This window comes from Diplotaxodon limnothrissa, linkage group LG3 (assembly GCF_057381915.1).
Source record: "Diplotaxodon limnothrissa isolate DT_005_m linkage group LG3, D_limnothrissa_male_GT1.1, whole genome shotgun sequence".
Lineage (NCBI taxonomy): Eukaryota > Metazoa > Chordata > Actinopteri > Cichliformes > Cichlidae > Diplotaxodon > Diplotaxodon limnothrissa.
In genome coordinates, this window is record NC_140598.1 from 14,106,390 (window position 1) to 14,124,311 (window position 17,922).

Here is a 17,922-nt window from a genome sequence, read left to right on the forward strand (position 1 = left end):
TCCACACGCAGGAAAAACCTGCTGACTGTTACCAAACGGAGCAGAAATCTCATCACTGGACAATAATGATGAATGAACTCAGAGCTGCTGATATCAGATCTGATTTCAGGGGAACTAAACACAGAAATGATTGGCTCATTTGAGCTTTCTGAGCCATTATCTGCTGGTGTGTCGCTAGTTGGCAGAAAATGATTTGTATTCCTGTTCAGGGCTTCAGTGTTTATGAGTCCAGATCCAGGTGACAGCAAGTCAAAATGATGTTACCTGTCTGTGTCCAGCAGCAGCCTGTATTCACTTTGAATATTGTTATAACCTGACATGGATCAGTTTGTCTTTGATTGGTTTGTAAATGTCACTGTTTCCATTGGACCTGAGTGACGTACAAAGACAGAGAGGGAGAGAAAGGAGAGAGAGGATGGAGACAGCAAAGAGAGAGCAAACACAAACAGGTGAGAGTGGACAGGTGACCAAGGTCAGCAACCAATCAGAGAGCTTCTGTTTGACCCACAGTCACTGATGATGACTGCACATAACCAAGCAGTGTGTTACTCTGATATCAAATATGGATCCTGCTCTTATAATAATGATCATCAGATGATATTATTGTGTTATTTTGTAGCTGAATACGATGTTTGTGTGATTATCAGTGAAAGAAGCAGTGAGGAGGATGGAGAGAGAGAGAGGACAGAGGGTGAAGTTAGAAACACTAAAAGGATTTTTCATGGATTTCATGGATGATTTGAGTGATTTCCAGCAGGACACTTAAACATGTCAGTGGACGTCCTAAAGAACATATTCACTGATATGAAACGTGTCATTGAACAGGATTAATATCAGTGGAAACATGGTGGAAACAGCTGTGACTGCATGGATGTGACACACTTCAAATCTGTTCTCCACTCTTGGATTTGGGATCCATGGAGCTGCTGCTGAGTCTGTACAATAAAGGAATGGTGTGGAAGGTTGCAGCGTACGGACACAAACACTTTGTGCTTACAATCTGATTTTATTTTCAACATTAAACTACTAACCTACACTGATCAATGATGTTAATGATCACATCTGGACTCACCTAGCCTTTCTGCAGTTCCTCACAGCTGGAATCAGTCTCTGTCGTCCCCGCTTTGATGTTTTGTACTTCTGCAGGTCCAACTCATCCAGAACCTCCTCTGACATCTGCAGCATGAAGGCCAGAGCTGAGCACTGGAACTCAGAGAGTTTCTTCTCTGACTTCAGGAACTCTTGGATCTCCTGAAATAATGAGAGGTCGTTCATCTCCATCAGACAGTGGAAGATGTTGATGCTTCTGTCAGGAGAGATTTCATCACTGTTCATCTTCTTCAGGTTGTTGATGACTCTCTGGATGGTTCCTGGACTGATCTCTGTCTGACCCAGCAGACCTACTAAGAGTCTCTGGTTGGACTCCAGACAGAGGCCATGAAGGAAGCGAACAAACAGGTCCAGGTGGCCGTTTTTACTCTGGAGGGATTTCTCCATGACTCTCCTCAGAAATACATCAAGTGATTGGAGATCTTTGTCATCAAAAAGATTGAAAATCATCTTGGTGAAAGATTCTGATTTTAGAAACATCTTCAGCACCTTTGTCTTCCTGCTGGTGTGACAGTGGAACATGTAGACAGCAGCCAGAAACTCCTGAATGCTCAGATGAACAAAGCAGTAGACTGGTTTCTGGAAGATCACACACTCTCTTTTGAAGATCTCTGTACAAACTCCTGAGTACACCAAGGCCTCTGTCACATCCAGACCACACTGCTCCAGGTCTTCTTGGTAGAACATGATGTTTCCTTTCTCCAGATGTTCAAACGCCAGCCTCCCCAGCTTCAGAAGAACTTCCCTGTCAGCCTCCGTCAGCTCCTGTGGACTCGTCTCACGTCCCTCATGGTACTTGTTCTTCTTCCTCTTTGTCTGAACCAGCAGGAAGTGTGAGTACATGTCAGTCAGGGTCTTGGGCAGCTCTCCTCTCTGCTCTGTAGTCAACATGTGCTCCAGAACTGTAGCAGTGATCCAGCAGAAGACTGGGATACTACACATGATGTTGAGGCTCCTGGATGTCTTCATGTGGGAGATGATTCTGCTGGACAGCTCTTCATCACTGAATCTCCTCCTGAAGTACTCCTCCTTCTGGGCGTCAGTGAAGCCTCGTACTTCTGTTAGCCTGTCAACACATGTAGGAGGGATCTGATTGGCCGCTGCGGGTCGGGAAGTTATCCAGACGAGAGCCGAGGGAAGCAGATTCCCCTGGATGAGGTTTGTCAGCAGCTGGCTGACTGATGACTTTTGTGTGACATCAGACAGCAGCTTCCTGTTGGTGAAATCCAATGAAAGTCTGCTTTCATCCAGGCCGTCAAAGATGAACAAAAGCTGAGAGACAGCCAGCTTCTCTGCTGTGACCTTCTGTAATGTTGGATGGAAAACATGGAGCAGCTCCAGAAGACTGTACTGCTCATCTCTGATCAGGTTCAGCTCCCTGAATGAAAGCAGAACCACCACACTGACATGTTGGTTCTCCAAGCCCTCTGCCCAGTCCAGAGTGAACTTCTGCACTGAGAAGGTTTTTCCAACACCAGCCACGCCATTGGTCAGAACCACTCTGACGGGTCTCTGTTGGTCAGGTAAGGCTTTAAAGATGTCCTGGCACCTGATTGGAGCGTCATGGAGGGCGTCCATCTTGGAAGCTGTCTCCAGCTGCCTCACCTCATGTTGGGTATGAACCTCTTCACTCTGTCCCTCTGTGATGTAGAGCTCAGTGTAGATGGTGTTGAGGAGGGTTCTACTTCCTGTTTCATCACTTCCTTCAGTCACACGTTCACATCTCCTCCTCAGACTGATCTTATGTTCATCTAAAACCTCCTGCAGACCAACATCTGCTGAAAGAAAGAAAAACAATGAGACTAAAGAGAAAGAAAACTCTTCAATGTCTGAACAACACAAGAAGTCCAGTTTTCAGAAATGAGTCCATCAGCAGACAGATGTTCAGTCTTACTTTGTACACAGCTGCTCTGACTGGCTGTCTGCAGTCCAGCTGTGGTCCTGGATCTTTCTCCACACTGTGCAGAAGCTCTGATGGTGACACAGAAAAGTCAAAGTGGAGATACTTCTGTCCACCTTTGATTAGACTCATTATAAAAAGGAAAACAAAGTTTGAACACAGTCATGTTTCCAGTTCACTGACTTACATTTATTCCATGGACACTCACTCTAACCTGAAGCACAGCTACAACCCAACATTGTTGAGGCCTCATCTCCTCCTTTCCTGACTGTAGAGGTTAAATATGCAACAACCAACAAATAAAAGAATTTGGTTCATTTCAAAGAAATTCACACGGTGACCAAGTAAAGTAACCGTAGTAAAGGAGACAACATCCCGTTGATGGTGGGATTATTTGAAAGATTTGCTTTAGTCACGTCACCAAATGCAGTTGAACCACCCGTGGATCCATGTTTGACCATTCTACCACTCTGAGCTCTGCTTTTGAATCATTTTATTATTATCATCATTCATTTATTCATTCTTTGGAGGGGGGCTATTTCCTAATGCCGCCCTAATAAGCTGATGTTCAAGGGGAAATATAACAGAAACTCTTTCAGTGTTATTCATTAATAAATTAACAGATAAACTGTGAAGAAGAAAAAACTGAGATTTAAAGGAGAGAGTGAGAAACTTGATCATCCATCCTCATAATACATGTTTATCAGTATCTGCTGTGACCATACTGCAGTAATAACTACAAGTCTACATTTCTGTGACTGTTGATCAATCACAGCAGGAATCTGAGCTCATCTCTGCACACAGAGCAGCTTCAGCTCTGGGATAAACTGCTCGCTTCACGTCCTTCTCAGCTCACAGACACTCATCCTGATATTTTCCTTTAACATTTGATGGTATAATTCATCTGAGTTTACACTTTATCTGCATAAATACAGAAAAACAGACCCAAACACCAGAAACCATCAGTTTCACCATGTAGAATATATTGTTGTTTCCTTGCTTTTAATTCAGAGAAAAACTCTGATTTGGATTTTCTCTGTTCTCTTTGCCACAGCCCATCCCAGCAGCAGCTGAAGCAGCTGACTGTCACAACACTGAATAACACTTTAGGAGGAATTTCAGAGGTCAGTAAAGCTCCAGTTTCAACATCAGTTAATTAATCATAGTTCATCATAAATGTTAACCTGGCTGGCACACATGTTAATGTTAGCCATTTAAATATTAGCAGTTAGCTGAGGCCACAAGAAGAAGAGGCCCTAGAAGAACAATGGATGATAAGATTAGATTTCCAAGACTAGGCAGAGACGTGTTTTCCTTTACTGTCTCTTACAGAGGAGGGAGCAGATACCAGACGAGGTCACGGAGGTACGGGGAGGATTCGCAGCAGACAGCAAGACTGCCACGTCCATGCGAGAGAGCGATGGCTACGATAATCTCTGTTTTTAAGATAAGATAAGAGATAAGATAAGATAGAACTTTATTAATCCCTCGGGTGGGTTCCTCTGGGAAATTCGACTTCCAAAAAGCACAGCAACGACCGAAGTTACAGTTACAGAATTGTTTTATATATATATATATATATATATATATATATATATATACACACACACACACACACACACACACACACACACACACACACACACACATAAATACAGAGACAGATATAAATAAAATATACAAAGGGGATAAATAGAATAAATAGGAATAAAAAATAAAATAAAAATACAATGTCTCCCTATATAATGTTGTACAGCCCATGTGAGGGTTATCCTCTCTGTGAACCAGATGCTTGATTTCACACAGAGGTCCACCAACTGAATTTGATCAGTTATGGAACGATTTACCTCGACAGGCTCCTTCACTCGCTGCTTTTAAACCTCCTTTAAAACACACTTTTACTCCCTGACCTTTGACCCAGTGTGACATGTTGACTCACTACCTCAGACAGCTTAAAAATAGTCTTTTTGTTTTTTGGTGCTGCCTAAAAGAACCGTGAAATATCTGTCCTATATACAGTTATGTTCATATATTTTTGTGCTACATCAGGAAACTCAAAAACATAGTTTTTAATATTTTAATCCTTATTTTTAAAACTGTTTTTGTCATTTTTCTGAATAACACTTTAGGAGGAACGTCTTGATGCATTCTCAATCATCCAGGAAAGTAAATCTCCAAAAGTTGATTCTCTTCATCTGGACGTAGCGTAAATGTGTCCCAGCTGGACTTTTGTCAAAGCTGGAAAGGCTCCTAAAGAAAGTTCCAGTCGATCCAGGAGAGAAGGACAACCGCTGCCTAAGAGAAAACCTGTAGCTATCCCATATGTGTCAGGAGTGTCGGAGCAGCTGAGTCGCATTTTTTCTAAACACTGGGTCTCTGTGGCTTTTAAACCCCAAAACACGCTGCGCCAAAAACTGGTCCACCCCAAGGATCGGGTCCCCCGACACAAACAGAGTAACATAGTGTACGCTGTTAAGTGCAGGAGGATTGCCAGGATTTATACATCGGGGAAACCAAACAACCTCTGGCTACAACACAGAAGAGCCACCTCGTCAGGCCAGGACTCTGCAGTCTATTTACACCTACAGGCCAGTGGACACTCTTTCAATGATGAGGATGTAACATCCCAGACAGGGAGGAACGCTGGTTTGAAGGCGGAGTCAAGGAGGCCATTTACGTGAAAAGGGAAAGACCATCTCTGAATTGAGGAGGGGGCCTAAGGGTACATCTGTCACCATCTTACATGCTGTGATTGCAGCCATTCCCCAACTCTCTGTGAATGGGACTCATGGCCATTGATCAGTGGTTGTTGATCAATGGTCATGAGAATTGCATAATTAAGATTAAGGAACTGACCTCACAGCCCATTGTTCCTTCAGTGGGCAGGTTTCAGTCATCATGCAAATGTCCTGTTTATAAGATTGAATCCTGCAGTCAGCTGAGACTGAAGGAGTCACCTGGATGAGAGACGAAATGTTTCTCCCACAAAACGCTACGTCCAGATGAACAGAATCAACTTTTGGAGAAAGTTGAATCAGTATTTCAGCTTTAAGAGGGTATTTTAACACAAACATCAGTCCTTCTACTTCAGTATGTTTGACACTTTGTTTACACCTAAATTAACTTTACTGTTAACCAGTTTTCATGTTTCTGTAATCCACCAGTGTGCTCATGCTTTTTTAAGTGAAAACATATTTTTAATGATCAAATATAATTATGTTTGTTATTTGTGGATTTTAAATGTCCTTGACAGAGACAGATGATGATCATTATCCTGCACTGTGGTCTCAGGTTTGGTCGAGCTAGCACAAAGAATGGCTATGTTGAACTTCCTCCTGGGATCTACACTAAGAAGTGAGTCCAACATTAGCAGGGTCTCGTTCCTTTATCTGGATTCACTTTAGCATTCACAGTCACGTGAAGCTTGTTATTAACTCGATAAGTCAACCCAGGGTTTCAGCTGAGCGCTCACATGAAACACATGGTGTTGGCAGCATCTGATCAATCATATTCATGGAGACGTGTATCAGCAACAGAGCAGCTGAGTTTGCAGAAGGAAGTCAAACTAAACCACAGGAACAATATGAGGAGATTACACACATAATAAAATACTAGCAGTAACACAGCTGCTGCAGACAAATCAGTCGTGTGATCGTGTGTGAGAGGAGAAGGACTGTAAAGGAGTTTGGTGTTAAAAGCTCTGTATGAATGTGGGAGACTTTGAAGGGCTTTAAAAAGGCCAATATAAAATAAAAGGCAGCAAAATTGCTGAGTGTGAAAGTCACCAGACTTATCAGAGCTCTGTGATTAAGACCTGTAAGAACACCTATTTGTACTTGTTGGCATTATATCAAACACACACGTATATTAAGCCTTTGTTTGAACTCTGGTTGAATTTGTTACTTTCAGACTGTGAAACATCACAGAGGCTGCAGCTGCAGATCTTTTATTCACCTGGAAATTTACTTTAAATGTTAGATGGAAAATGTATTGCTCAGTTTCACCAAAGTAAGAACAAGAATCCATAAACCTTCATAAAGACAAACATCTCCCAGAACATTGAGCTGCTGAAGTGTCACTGAAGGGAAAAACTATTTGTCCTCCTCCATCCAGCAACACCTGAAACACCTGAGTGGAAGCTCCTCCCTACACTGTGTTTGAAGCAAAGCACAAAGGAGACACCTGCTGGAGCAGCTGGAGTCCTACAGACACTCAGCCTCTTCACTACACAAACACCTCCTACAACATCCACTCTTTCCACTCTGACTGCTGTGTTTGTGGAAACACTCCAACACACACCGCTTCACATACCAACATAGAAATGTGTGTGAAAAAGAGCTGAGCTGATATTAAACATGAGGATTTATTCAGAAATACAGAGTCAGGAACAACATCTAGACACACATTACCTCTCAGCAGCAGAAGAACAGCCTTTAAAGTTTATATAAAAATCCTTCGACACGTTGCTCTTTAAGGAAACACAGCTGGGTTCAGGTCCAGGAGATTCTGGCCTCTTATTGATCCTAAAAGAAAAACAATAAATGTCACAGCTTCATGAGACAGGAAGGAAAAACTGGAAATATTAAATTAAAGACATGATGAACAATCTCATAAAAATAATGTACTTACTCTTTGTCACATAACAGTCTTTTGTTAAAGTTTACAGCAACACCCTTCGACCTGTTGCTCTTTAAGGAAACACAGCTGGGTTCAGGTCCAGGCTCTGGATTAGTTTCAGGGTTATGTCCAGCTGAGCCTGGTACGCCCCACAGCTCTGGGCTTTAAAACAACACACACAGAGGTATGAGTGTGAATAATGATGGAGCAGTGATGTGAGTGCTGAGCTGTGACATGGAGAAGAGTCATGGACAGTTAGAGATGGTCATCTCACCTCTGAGCTTTGGTCTGGCTCTCATGTTCCCCACACAGAGTGCTTTTAGAGGGAGGGACTCCCTCCTCTCTGTCCTCACACTGATCCATGCTGCTCAATTCACATCAGCTCACACACACTTTCTACCTGCAGAGGAAACACAAATCATTCATGTGCACATCAACTGAGAGCTGCAGAGGTCGTGTCTGATGTGTTGGACTAACATCCATCTGAGACGCAGCTTTCATCAGTTCACTACAAAAAGTGTCACAGAGCCGAGTTCAGCCTCCAAATCCTCCATTACTGTAGTCCTACAAAGCAGCAGGTCAAACATGGCTGCAGAGAGCAGCTTTATGTCAGTAACCATGTCCAGGACCGAGCTGACTGCTTACAGAGTTCATACTGTAACTGCTAGCTGCTCTGCTAGCTAAGCTAACTCAGTAACAGTGACTCTGACAGCAGTTACTGTGGAACAGCGGCCGAGCTCAGGACACATTCAGTGTGTTTAGTCTGAGTCCTGGACTCTGATTCAATGGATTCAATCCAGCTCAGAGTTTCATGTGTTCATCAGAATAAAATACATGTACTAATATAACAGAAGTAATGCTCTGAATGCAGGACTGTAATGGAGGATAAATAAGGTTTTTACAGCCTGAAAGAAACATTCAGTTCATATATTTGTAGACAGTGAAGCAGCTTTTAATACTGCAGCTGTTTCCTTCACCTGTGTGTGTGTGAGCCACACCTTCATGTGCTGCTTTAGAAATATGTGGTCTGACTGCTCAGACTGAGTCTAGGAGGAAAGTTCACACGCTGGAGAAAGTTTTGTTCCTAACTTTGTCAGAGTTCGGCTCCAAAGACAAAGAAGACGGAGCTCACAGTCTGTAGATGGTCCTCAGTGTGTGTGTGAAGCCAAGAAAGCACACAGGAGTGTGTTTATGTCAGCAAATCAGTGTGTGAAGAGTCTGAGGGAGTGTGTGAATGAGACTCAACACTGAACAGTCCAAGAAAAGCGTCTGGACTTCTTTAAGTTTAACTTAAAGAAGTCCAGACGCTTTTCTTTTTGTCTCCATAATGTCTCCATAATGCTGCAATGTTATCTGCCCCAGAAACACTGTGCAGAAGCTCTGATGGTGACACAGAAAAGTCACAGTGGAGATACTTCTGTCCACCTTTGATTAGACTCATTATAAAAAGGAAAACAAAGTTTGAACACAGTCATGTTTCCAGTTCACTGACTTACATTTATTCCATGGACACTCACTCTAACCTGAAGCACAGCTACAACCCAACATTGTTGAGGCCTCATCTCCTCCTTTCCTGACTGTAGAGGTTAAATATGCAACAACCGACAAATAAAAGAATTTGGTTCATTTCAAAGAAATTCACACGGTGACCAAGTAAAGTAACCGTAGTAAAGGAGACAACATCCCGTTGATGGTGGGATTATTTGAAAGATTTGCTTTAGTCACGTCACCAAATGCAGTTGAACCACCCGTGGATCCATGTTTGACCATTCTACCACTCTGAGCTCTGCTTTTGAATCATTTTATTATTATCATCATTCATTTATTCATTCTTTGGAGGGGGGCTATTTCCTAATGCCGCCCTAATAAGCTGATGTTCAAGGGGAAATATAACAGAAACTCTTTCAGTGTTATTCATTAATAAATTAACAGATAAACTGTGAAGAAGAAACAAACTGAGATTTAAAGGAGAGAGTGAGAAACTTGATCATCCATCCTCATAATACATGTTTATCAGTATCTGCTGTGACCATACTGCAGTAATAACTACAAGTCTACATTTCTGTGACTGTTGATCAATCACAGCAGGAATCTGAGCTCATCTCTGCACACAGAGCAGCTTCAGCTCTGGGATAAACTGCTCGCTTCACGTCCTTCTCAGCTCACAGACACTCATCCTGATATTTTCCTTTAACATTTGATGGTATCTGGAATAGTTGGCAGTAATAAGGATGATTTTCTGTAAAATAATATTGATATGAGCCGTGAATTATTCGTAGATGAGCATTAGATTAGTTTGATGGGTTAACTCAGAGAGCTGAAGATATGGTGGACATGCTGACCTCGCTCCGTGGTGTACAGGGCCGTTTACCCTCATGATTAATATTCACAATAAAAAAACGAGGCGAACATCATGAAGTCTGTGTGTGTTTCATAGTGTCGAACCACCTTTGTACAGTTAAACCTAACAGTTACTACATGACGGAAACACCAACGTTATTTCTTTTATGTGTTTATCAGGTCACGCTGATTATTGAACAAAAACCCAAACATCAGATGTTAATCGAATCTTTTTGCTCTCTCTCCTCCTTAAACATGTTTTTAATGTTAGTTATAATTCAGAATTGGCGACTGGAACACGTATGACACATACGAACATCAGGAAATAAAAACACGATAAATATAACCTCTGTAAATGAAGTCAGTGTGCAGCGGGGGTTATTACAGCTGTGTACCGGCCTGCGCTTTGTCGGTGGTAATAGCAGCTCGATTGCTTGCGAGGCGAGCGGGTCTGTCCCACGCTTTGCCGTGAGACTGGGCTGGGCAGACATCTCCGAAATCATCGAAGCACTTTTGCAAAAAAGCTGTATCTTGACAAACCGACCAGACATCTGAAGATTAAACCGCTACATTCTCGGCTAAAAAATATTAAAACGGTATTTGGTGAGACACAAACTGTCATGGTCCCCGTGTCTGCCCGGCTGACTCAGGTTGGCTACATATGTTTCTTGTTTACATCTACCTCTCTCACGCTAGCTGTGTCTCGCCAGGGCGGAGCTCATTGCGGGCTCCCGCCCCTGGCCCTTGCACCTGAAGTTAATCACACATCTGTGGCTCATCGCCTAAACTCATCCACTACTTAAGGCAGAGGCTGGAAACATCTCGTCGCTGGACTATTGAGTAACCTCGGTAGTAAGCTCCGGAGTACTAGTCTCTTGTTGCCTTTTCGTATCGCTGACCCTTTGGATTAATCACTTGTTGTCTGTAAACAGGAATTCCGTTTCCCTGGAACCCTTGGTGTGCTGTGTTTTTTATGAAGTCCCTCGTGTGTGAAGAGCTCCTTTCCCGGATTTCCCTGTGCCCTGGATTCCCCCTGCCATCTCACTTGTATATATTTGCACCTGGTGTTGTATAGTAAAAAACGGAACTGTATTCTAGCTGCCTTGTCTGCGCTTGAGTCCATCCCACACACAAACACAAACAGGGTTTTTCAAAGTTCAGTTCTGTTAGTTTCCACATGGCAGTTGTTGGTGTGCAGTAACGCCTTCTAAAAACAATGGCCACCAGGCCAAAGCAATGGTTCTGACTCGATCAGCATTAACCCCGCCCCCTGGGTTTGATGGGTGAGGTTGACACATAAAATAAATTTATGGTGAGACCTGAAGGAGTCAACTGTGCCAAAATGAATTAATTAAATACACCATTAAATAATTATTTAAATGTGGCAATAATTAATTAAAACGTGAAATAATTAATTAATTAATTAAATGTGTCAAAAAATGTTTATTTAATTATTTATTTCCCATTTTAATTAATTATTTCAAATTTTAATTAATTATTGTCACATTTAATTTATTATTCAATGGTGCATTTAATTAATTCATTATGGCACTCCTGGCGTTCCATACTGTGGTTGGGTCGACTTTACTCTATAGATGTTTCACATGTTTCCATCTCAGCAGCCCCGTTGACAGATCACAGTATTATTACTTTTAAACTTAACCCTGAAAATAAAACGCAGTTTAAAAAAGATTACTGGAAATTAAATGCAGATCTATTAATTGATGACGGGTATGTTAAGATAGTTAAAGAGCTCCTCCATAACATTTACAACAACGTAACAATTGGCAATTACATACATAGATGGGAATTTTTTCATTTAAAGTTAGAGAATTTTCAATTACGTTTAGTAAAATGAAAAGTAGACAACAGAAGGAATTTGAAAGTAAATTACTTTACGATATAAATAACTATTGTAATAGACATTTTATGTCAGAGGCTGATAAGAAATCCCTGTTGCCTTTACTCAATTAGATGATCTATACAAGAAAAAGGCTCATGGAGCTTACATTAGAGCTCGTGCAAAATGGATAGAAGAAGCTGAAAAAGTGCTTCATATTTCTACAATTTGGAGAAACAGAGGCAAGAAAAGAAATCTATTAATACATTAATCATAAATGGGGAGGAATGCACAAATCATAAGACTGTAGCGGAAGAAAAACATAAATTTTACTCAAATTTATTCTCCTCAAAATATTTAATTGCTGATTCATTAACTTTTTGTGATCAGATTGAACCTTATACTCCAAAAATCGATTCTGCATTCAGAGAAATTTGTGATTCTGATATATCACTGGATGACTGAGATCAAGCCTTAAACAAACTGAAAATGACAAAGCTCCTGGTCAGGATGGCTTGACTGCAATCTTTTATAAATTCTTCTGGAAAGAAATAAAAGAATTTTTCTTCAAAACTATTACTGAAATCATTAGTAATGAAATGTTAGCAACGACAATGAAACGGGGTCTTATCTCCCTTATTCCCAAACCTGGTAAAGATAAAAGACTAATCGATAATCTACGACCAATAATATTAGATTGGTTGTAGATCTACTGGATTCTAATCACTTAATTGAAGATGATGGTGTGATTCTTTTTTTAGACTTTTATAAGGCATTTGATACGGTCGAACATCCTTTTATTTTAAAAGCTCTACCCTATTTTGGTTTTGGTAAACAAAACTTCATAGATTTAATTTCTTTATTATACTCTGACTCAATAGTTCTGTTTCTTTACCTTTTGGAACATCTAAACGCTTTAATGTTAGACGAGGAATCGTCAGTTTTTATAGAACATGAATGAAATTTCACTTTTCTCAAAGGCTTCTGGTTTGTACCTGAATATTAGAAAATGCAAATTATTAACTATTCGTGATTGTGACCTAGTAGCTCTCTTAACATAGCTGTTAAAACTGACATTAAATATTTGGGTATTATAATGTCAAAGAACACAAATAATAGAGAAAATCTACATTTTGAGCAAATTACCCAGAAATCAAAAAGATTACAGGCTACAAAGACACCTCTCCATCTTTGGACGTGTCTTGCTTACTAAAACAGAAGGTATCTCTGGATTGATTTATCCATCACAATGTTTATATGTTTCCAATAGTCTAATCAATAATATAAATCAAATTAATTTCAATTACATTTGGAGAAACAAGCAACATTATGTTAGGAAGAATGATATAGTGAAGTCATTTGAAGAAGGAGGTTTGAATGCGATTGATTTTGAAGCAATGATGGTTCCATCAAACTCAAATGGTTGCAATCTTTCATAAATAATTCAAACAGTATTTGGTTTTATTTCCCCAAAGTAATTTTGGAGAAGCTGGGTGGCATTGAATTTCTTATAAAGTGCGACTTTGAAATTTCCAAATTAAATTATCCAATTTTCACAAACAGGTTCTCCAGTACTGGAAAATGATACACAAGCATATTTTTTCTCCACATACAAATTCGATTTGGAACAACAGATGTATACGATAAAAGAAAATCCATCTTTTATAAGGATTGGATGGATCATGGCATTTGGACGGTTTTACACCTTTTAGACAATGACGGAAATGTGTTAACATATAACAAACTCATAGATAATTATGGCATATCATGTACTCAGAGTAAATTCATTAAAGTTGTGAAAGCCATTCCCCCTGCAATGATTCAGATGTCTTCCCCCGACTGAACAACAACCCGTCAACAACATGCTGAGCTGTGACTCTTCTTCCCTCTAAAGTCCTGGTGTTAACACTCACCCTGCATCAGCTTCACCTTTTTTTAATTGTTTTTACTTTTCAAACCGACGGATCATTTGAAGCCAACCATCCAAAAACTGCTTCAGCTGTGTTTGATGTTTATGCTACAGCCTGTTTACCAATATAATCAATATCAGATATCAGAGCAACAGAAACCTCGGTGATCAGGACGCTGGGACTGAGAACAGGAAGTGGCTCAAACGTCACAGTTTCATAACGTCACCCTGAACTCCACTCACGGAGTTTCTGTCGCCATTGTAGTTTTTAAAGTCCCGTGATAAAGGCGGGGCTTTCTGTGAATCCGCACGCTCATTGGCTAATAGCTCGAGATTGACACCTCGTTATCCAATGAGCGTGCGGGAACTTCCGACATAAAGTTGTTTCCTTTGAAAAACCAAAGTCTGATTATTTTTGCCTCCACTGACGGAGCCTGTTGTTCCCGCCACAGAGACACAGTAATGTCAGAGCGGTGTTAACACTCACCCTGCCTCAGCACAGCTCTCACTCTCCTCCTGCTCTCTCACACTAAAGGGAGGCTCAGCTAAACTCACTTCCTCTCTACTTACAGGAAACCAGCGCTCAGAGGAGCCGACCGGCCTCACATTTCACCCACAGACACGAACAGCGTGGAATTATTTTATGTCATAAGAAGAAACATATTCATGTTAACACTCACCTGCCTCAGCTCCACCTTCCTCCTCCTGCTGCTCTGAACGGAGGCGCAATACTTTCACTTTCACTGCTGCTCCCTAAACACAGAGGATGCTGGGACTTGTAGTTGTTTCCTTCCGGTGCGGTCTTCCTCTTTGTTTGTTTGTGTTTGTGTTCAAGTTATTTCGATCATGTAAACATCAACAGAACACGTGAAGCCACACAGAGTTTGTATGTCGAGGTGGGTAGGAGGGTTTGAGGGTTTGGGGAGGGGTCAGAGGGAAGAGGTCTCTCAGTCTGGACAATCCACATTGATGGCATTGCATCTTTCAGCGTGTTTGTGGGTCGATTTGGATGCTCCAGGTGTGAGAGCAGCCACTCAGCCTCTACTGCAGATGTGTGTCACAAGTTCATCTAGTAGTAGGCTATGGCACTTGGCCACAGGTGGCAGCAGTGGACTGGCCTCCATGTGAGACTGCTCCAGCTGCTATGTGATAGTCCAGCTGCAAACTGAAGATCATATGCAAGTTTTGGAAATTAAACTGTACAATATAAAGCGCCTTGAGGCGACTGTTGTTGTGATTTGGTGCTATATAAATAAAATTGAATTGAAATTCAGAATATTCTTAACTTAGCTTTAAAACCAACCCAATCTCTCCTCCACACTCACAAACAAAGACAAACCAACTGACACATCTGAGTCCCTCACTTTCTTCAATCCACTCACTCTCACAAGCTCCACTTAGTCACACTGGCTCTGTTTATTACTGATTACTATTGTCTCCCCAGAAACACTTCTGTTTTCTTTTTTCCTATTTCAGTTGTGTTTTTTGTGCTTTTGCAGCGTTTTTTTTTATTGCTGGTGTTTTCTTAAGTTGCAGTCCGTTTGGCCTCTCAGGGCCACCGTAGATAAGGGCCAAAAATAAATACATAACATCATTTCAAATCAGTTTAAAGGTTTATTTGCAAGACACAAAAACAGAAAAAATAAAAAGTTACAAATGTATTGTGCATGAAACAGGAATTCAAACGTGGCTCAGATGTGTGTCACAAGTTCATCTGGCTGTAGGCTATGGCACTTGACCACAGGTGGCGCTAATTGACTTGACTCCATTTGAGTGCGCACAAAGTAAACTGCACACTTTAGTTGTGAAGCGAAAACGCTGAAATCGCAGTAATAACACGTACGAGGGGAACGATAATGAAGACAAGATGCTCCTGATCGTTACTCTTGCTGTCCTGTGAACAGCATCGGCGTGGTGTTAATGGTTTGCTTTTGTTTTGGCGAGCGCCCCGTGAATGAGAATATGACCAGGTAAACCCGCGACATTTTTAAATAGTTTGTTGTTCAACAGCAACAAGACTGACGGAGTGTGTTTGAGGAAACCTCACAAATGTCACAGATGAAATATTTGGTGTTTATTTGCTGGTTTGTCGGTAGCAGCTCCTTCAAAGTAAGTCTACCACACATCTGTTTGACCAACGCCAGTTGATTTGGATCACCGGTCCAAACAATTTGAACCATTGTTGTGTTTCCTTTTGTGTTGAGTTTGACTGATATTTGCTGGATAGCAAATGTTTTAAAGCTATGCAACCTTTATCTGCACATAGCAGTTAAACTGTTTAGATCAATCTTTATTGATAATATACATTATTTATTTATGAATTACTGTGTACACAAGAATAAGTTAATGTATTAAGATAAACTGGCTGAAAGTTTTGTATTATTCTTGTGATTTTTTTTATTGGCCCTGTTTATTTACAGGCCAGGTGACCCTTTAGGGGTTTAAAATGCCGAGCCAATGAACGGCTGGGAGCAGGAATCTTTCTTCACTGAAGCTTCCACTTCCACGGGTCTGGTAGGAAGTTGTCCAAGCCAACAAAACAAACAGACAAAAAATCCATCTATCAATCACCTGGATCACCTGTTGAGAAAGAAAAAAGAGAAAACAAGCAAACAAAAGAGAGCAATATAATAAACAACATCACCGCGATGATCTATGTGAATATAACTGTAAATACTAAATATTGAATATTATTGTGCAGCACGTAAGATCGACAGCGCACAGTGTGCTTTGAGGTAGCAGCCAAAATGCAAGGCAAGTTTATTTATATCGCACAATTCAACAACAAGGTGATCCCAAGTTCTTTACAGAACATTAAAAAACAAAAATGGATAAAAAGCATGATTTAAACGTGACGTGCCCGTGAGCTCCGCCGGCAGCCAGCTGTGCCAGAGTGACCGAGCCCCAGGCTGAGAGGCCAAAGGCACCGCACCCTGAAGGAGCCCGAGCGAGCCCCAGGCTCCAGGCCCCGACAAGCAGTACCTGGACGCCCATCCCCAGACACAAAGAACCACCAATGCACCGATGTCTGAAGGCGTCTGCCACTGGCAGGGGGAGTGGTGGGGGGAGATAGGCCTCCATACCTTGGAGGGCCTGAGATGTCCCCAGAGAGGTGGCGTCTGATACCCGACCTGACATATGGACACAGACAAACAGGCACACACAGATACAAACATCCATTCCCACCCTCATGCTCTCATATGCAATTACTCAGCAGCAGGTAAGCGCATAGCCCCTCCTGGTAGCCCTCAATGTCTACGTGTATTTAAAATTGAGAGGTGGGCAACGGCGCCAGGGGTGAGGTTGTACACCCTGATGTGATTCTGATCTTGGAAACATTAAAGACATTCATAGCCAGACTGCTGACTTTGTGTTTTTATTCAGTCGCCTAACAGAAGTGCAGTGAGAAACGATTTACCCCATCCTGATTTCTTAGCTATTTGCATATTTGCCACACTTACGTGTTTCAGATCGTGAAGCAAATTTTTATGATAGATAAAGATGACCAGAGTCAGCATAAAATAAAGCTTTTACATGTATTGCTGGGAGGTCGGCAGCTCCCTCCACTGCTTGGCCCTCTGTGAAAAACAACTGGGATCCAGCTTCCCTGTGATGCTGAATTATATAAGTGGACAAAAATAAATAGATAGAAGGATGGATGATTGTATTTTGTGTACAATCGTTGAAGTGTAAAAAGGGTTGGCCCTCCGTGGTGCCCTAAGCAAAGTTTGATTTTTGGGGCCCTTTAATAGTGCCAATAATAGTGATTAATGATCACCTACTATAAATGTATTTCATTTTCTAATGTTGATGTTGTTGTAATCCACAGTGAAAAATGTCATAAAAACAGATAACAAATTTGCAACTTTCATGAAAAATGTTTTCATTAATATTTAAAAAAAAAAAAAAAACACCTCCCCCTGCTGGCCACACAGAGAAACAATAGATAAAACCTGAGAGCTGCACAGTTGCAGCAGTGTGGTTTACGTCATTCTGTTGTCAGCCTGTTGTCAGCCTGTTTTACACATCGGTGGTTTCTTATTGACGTGTAAAAAGATCTGAAATCGTAGTAAATTCAGCTGCTATTGTGGGCTGCGGATGATTTACACTTAACATTTTAATAACTGGGTATTGAATGGCAGAGGCCCAATGTTCCCTCTAATTTTTCAGGTGTCTGAGCGAACACACAAACTCCCTGAGCGGTTC

General features: G+C 41.3%; 2 protein-coding genes across 3 annotated transcripts in view; both read right to left on the reverse strand.

Annotated features, from left to right (window-relative positions):
* Nucleotides 1-17,922, reverse strand: part of LOC146634600 (protein NLRC3-like) — a 720,577-nt gene that overhangs the window by 566,794 nt on the left and 135,861 nt on the right. The gene's annotated exons all lie outside the window — the stretch shown is intronic.
* On the reverse strand, nucleotides 307-2,688 carry LOC146634621 (protein NLRC3-like). The gene is made up of 2 exons (XM_085378166.1): nucleotides 1,073-2,688; nucleotides 307-370 (listed from the first exon to the last, which is right to left on the reverse strand). The coding sequence occupies exons 1-2, from the start codon at nucleotides 2,686-2,688 to the stop codon at nucleotides 307-309; spliced, it is 1,680 nt and encodes a 559-aa protein (XP_085234292.1).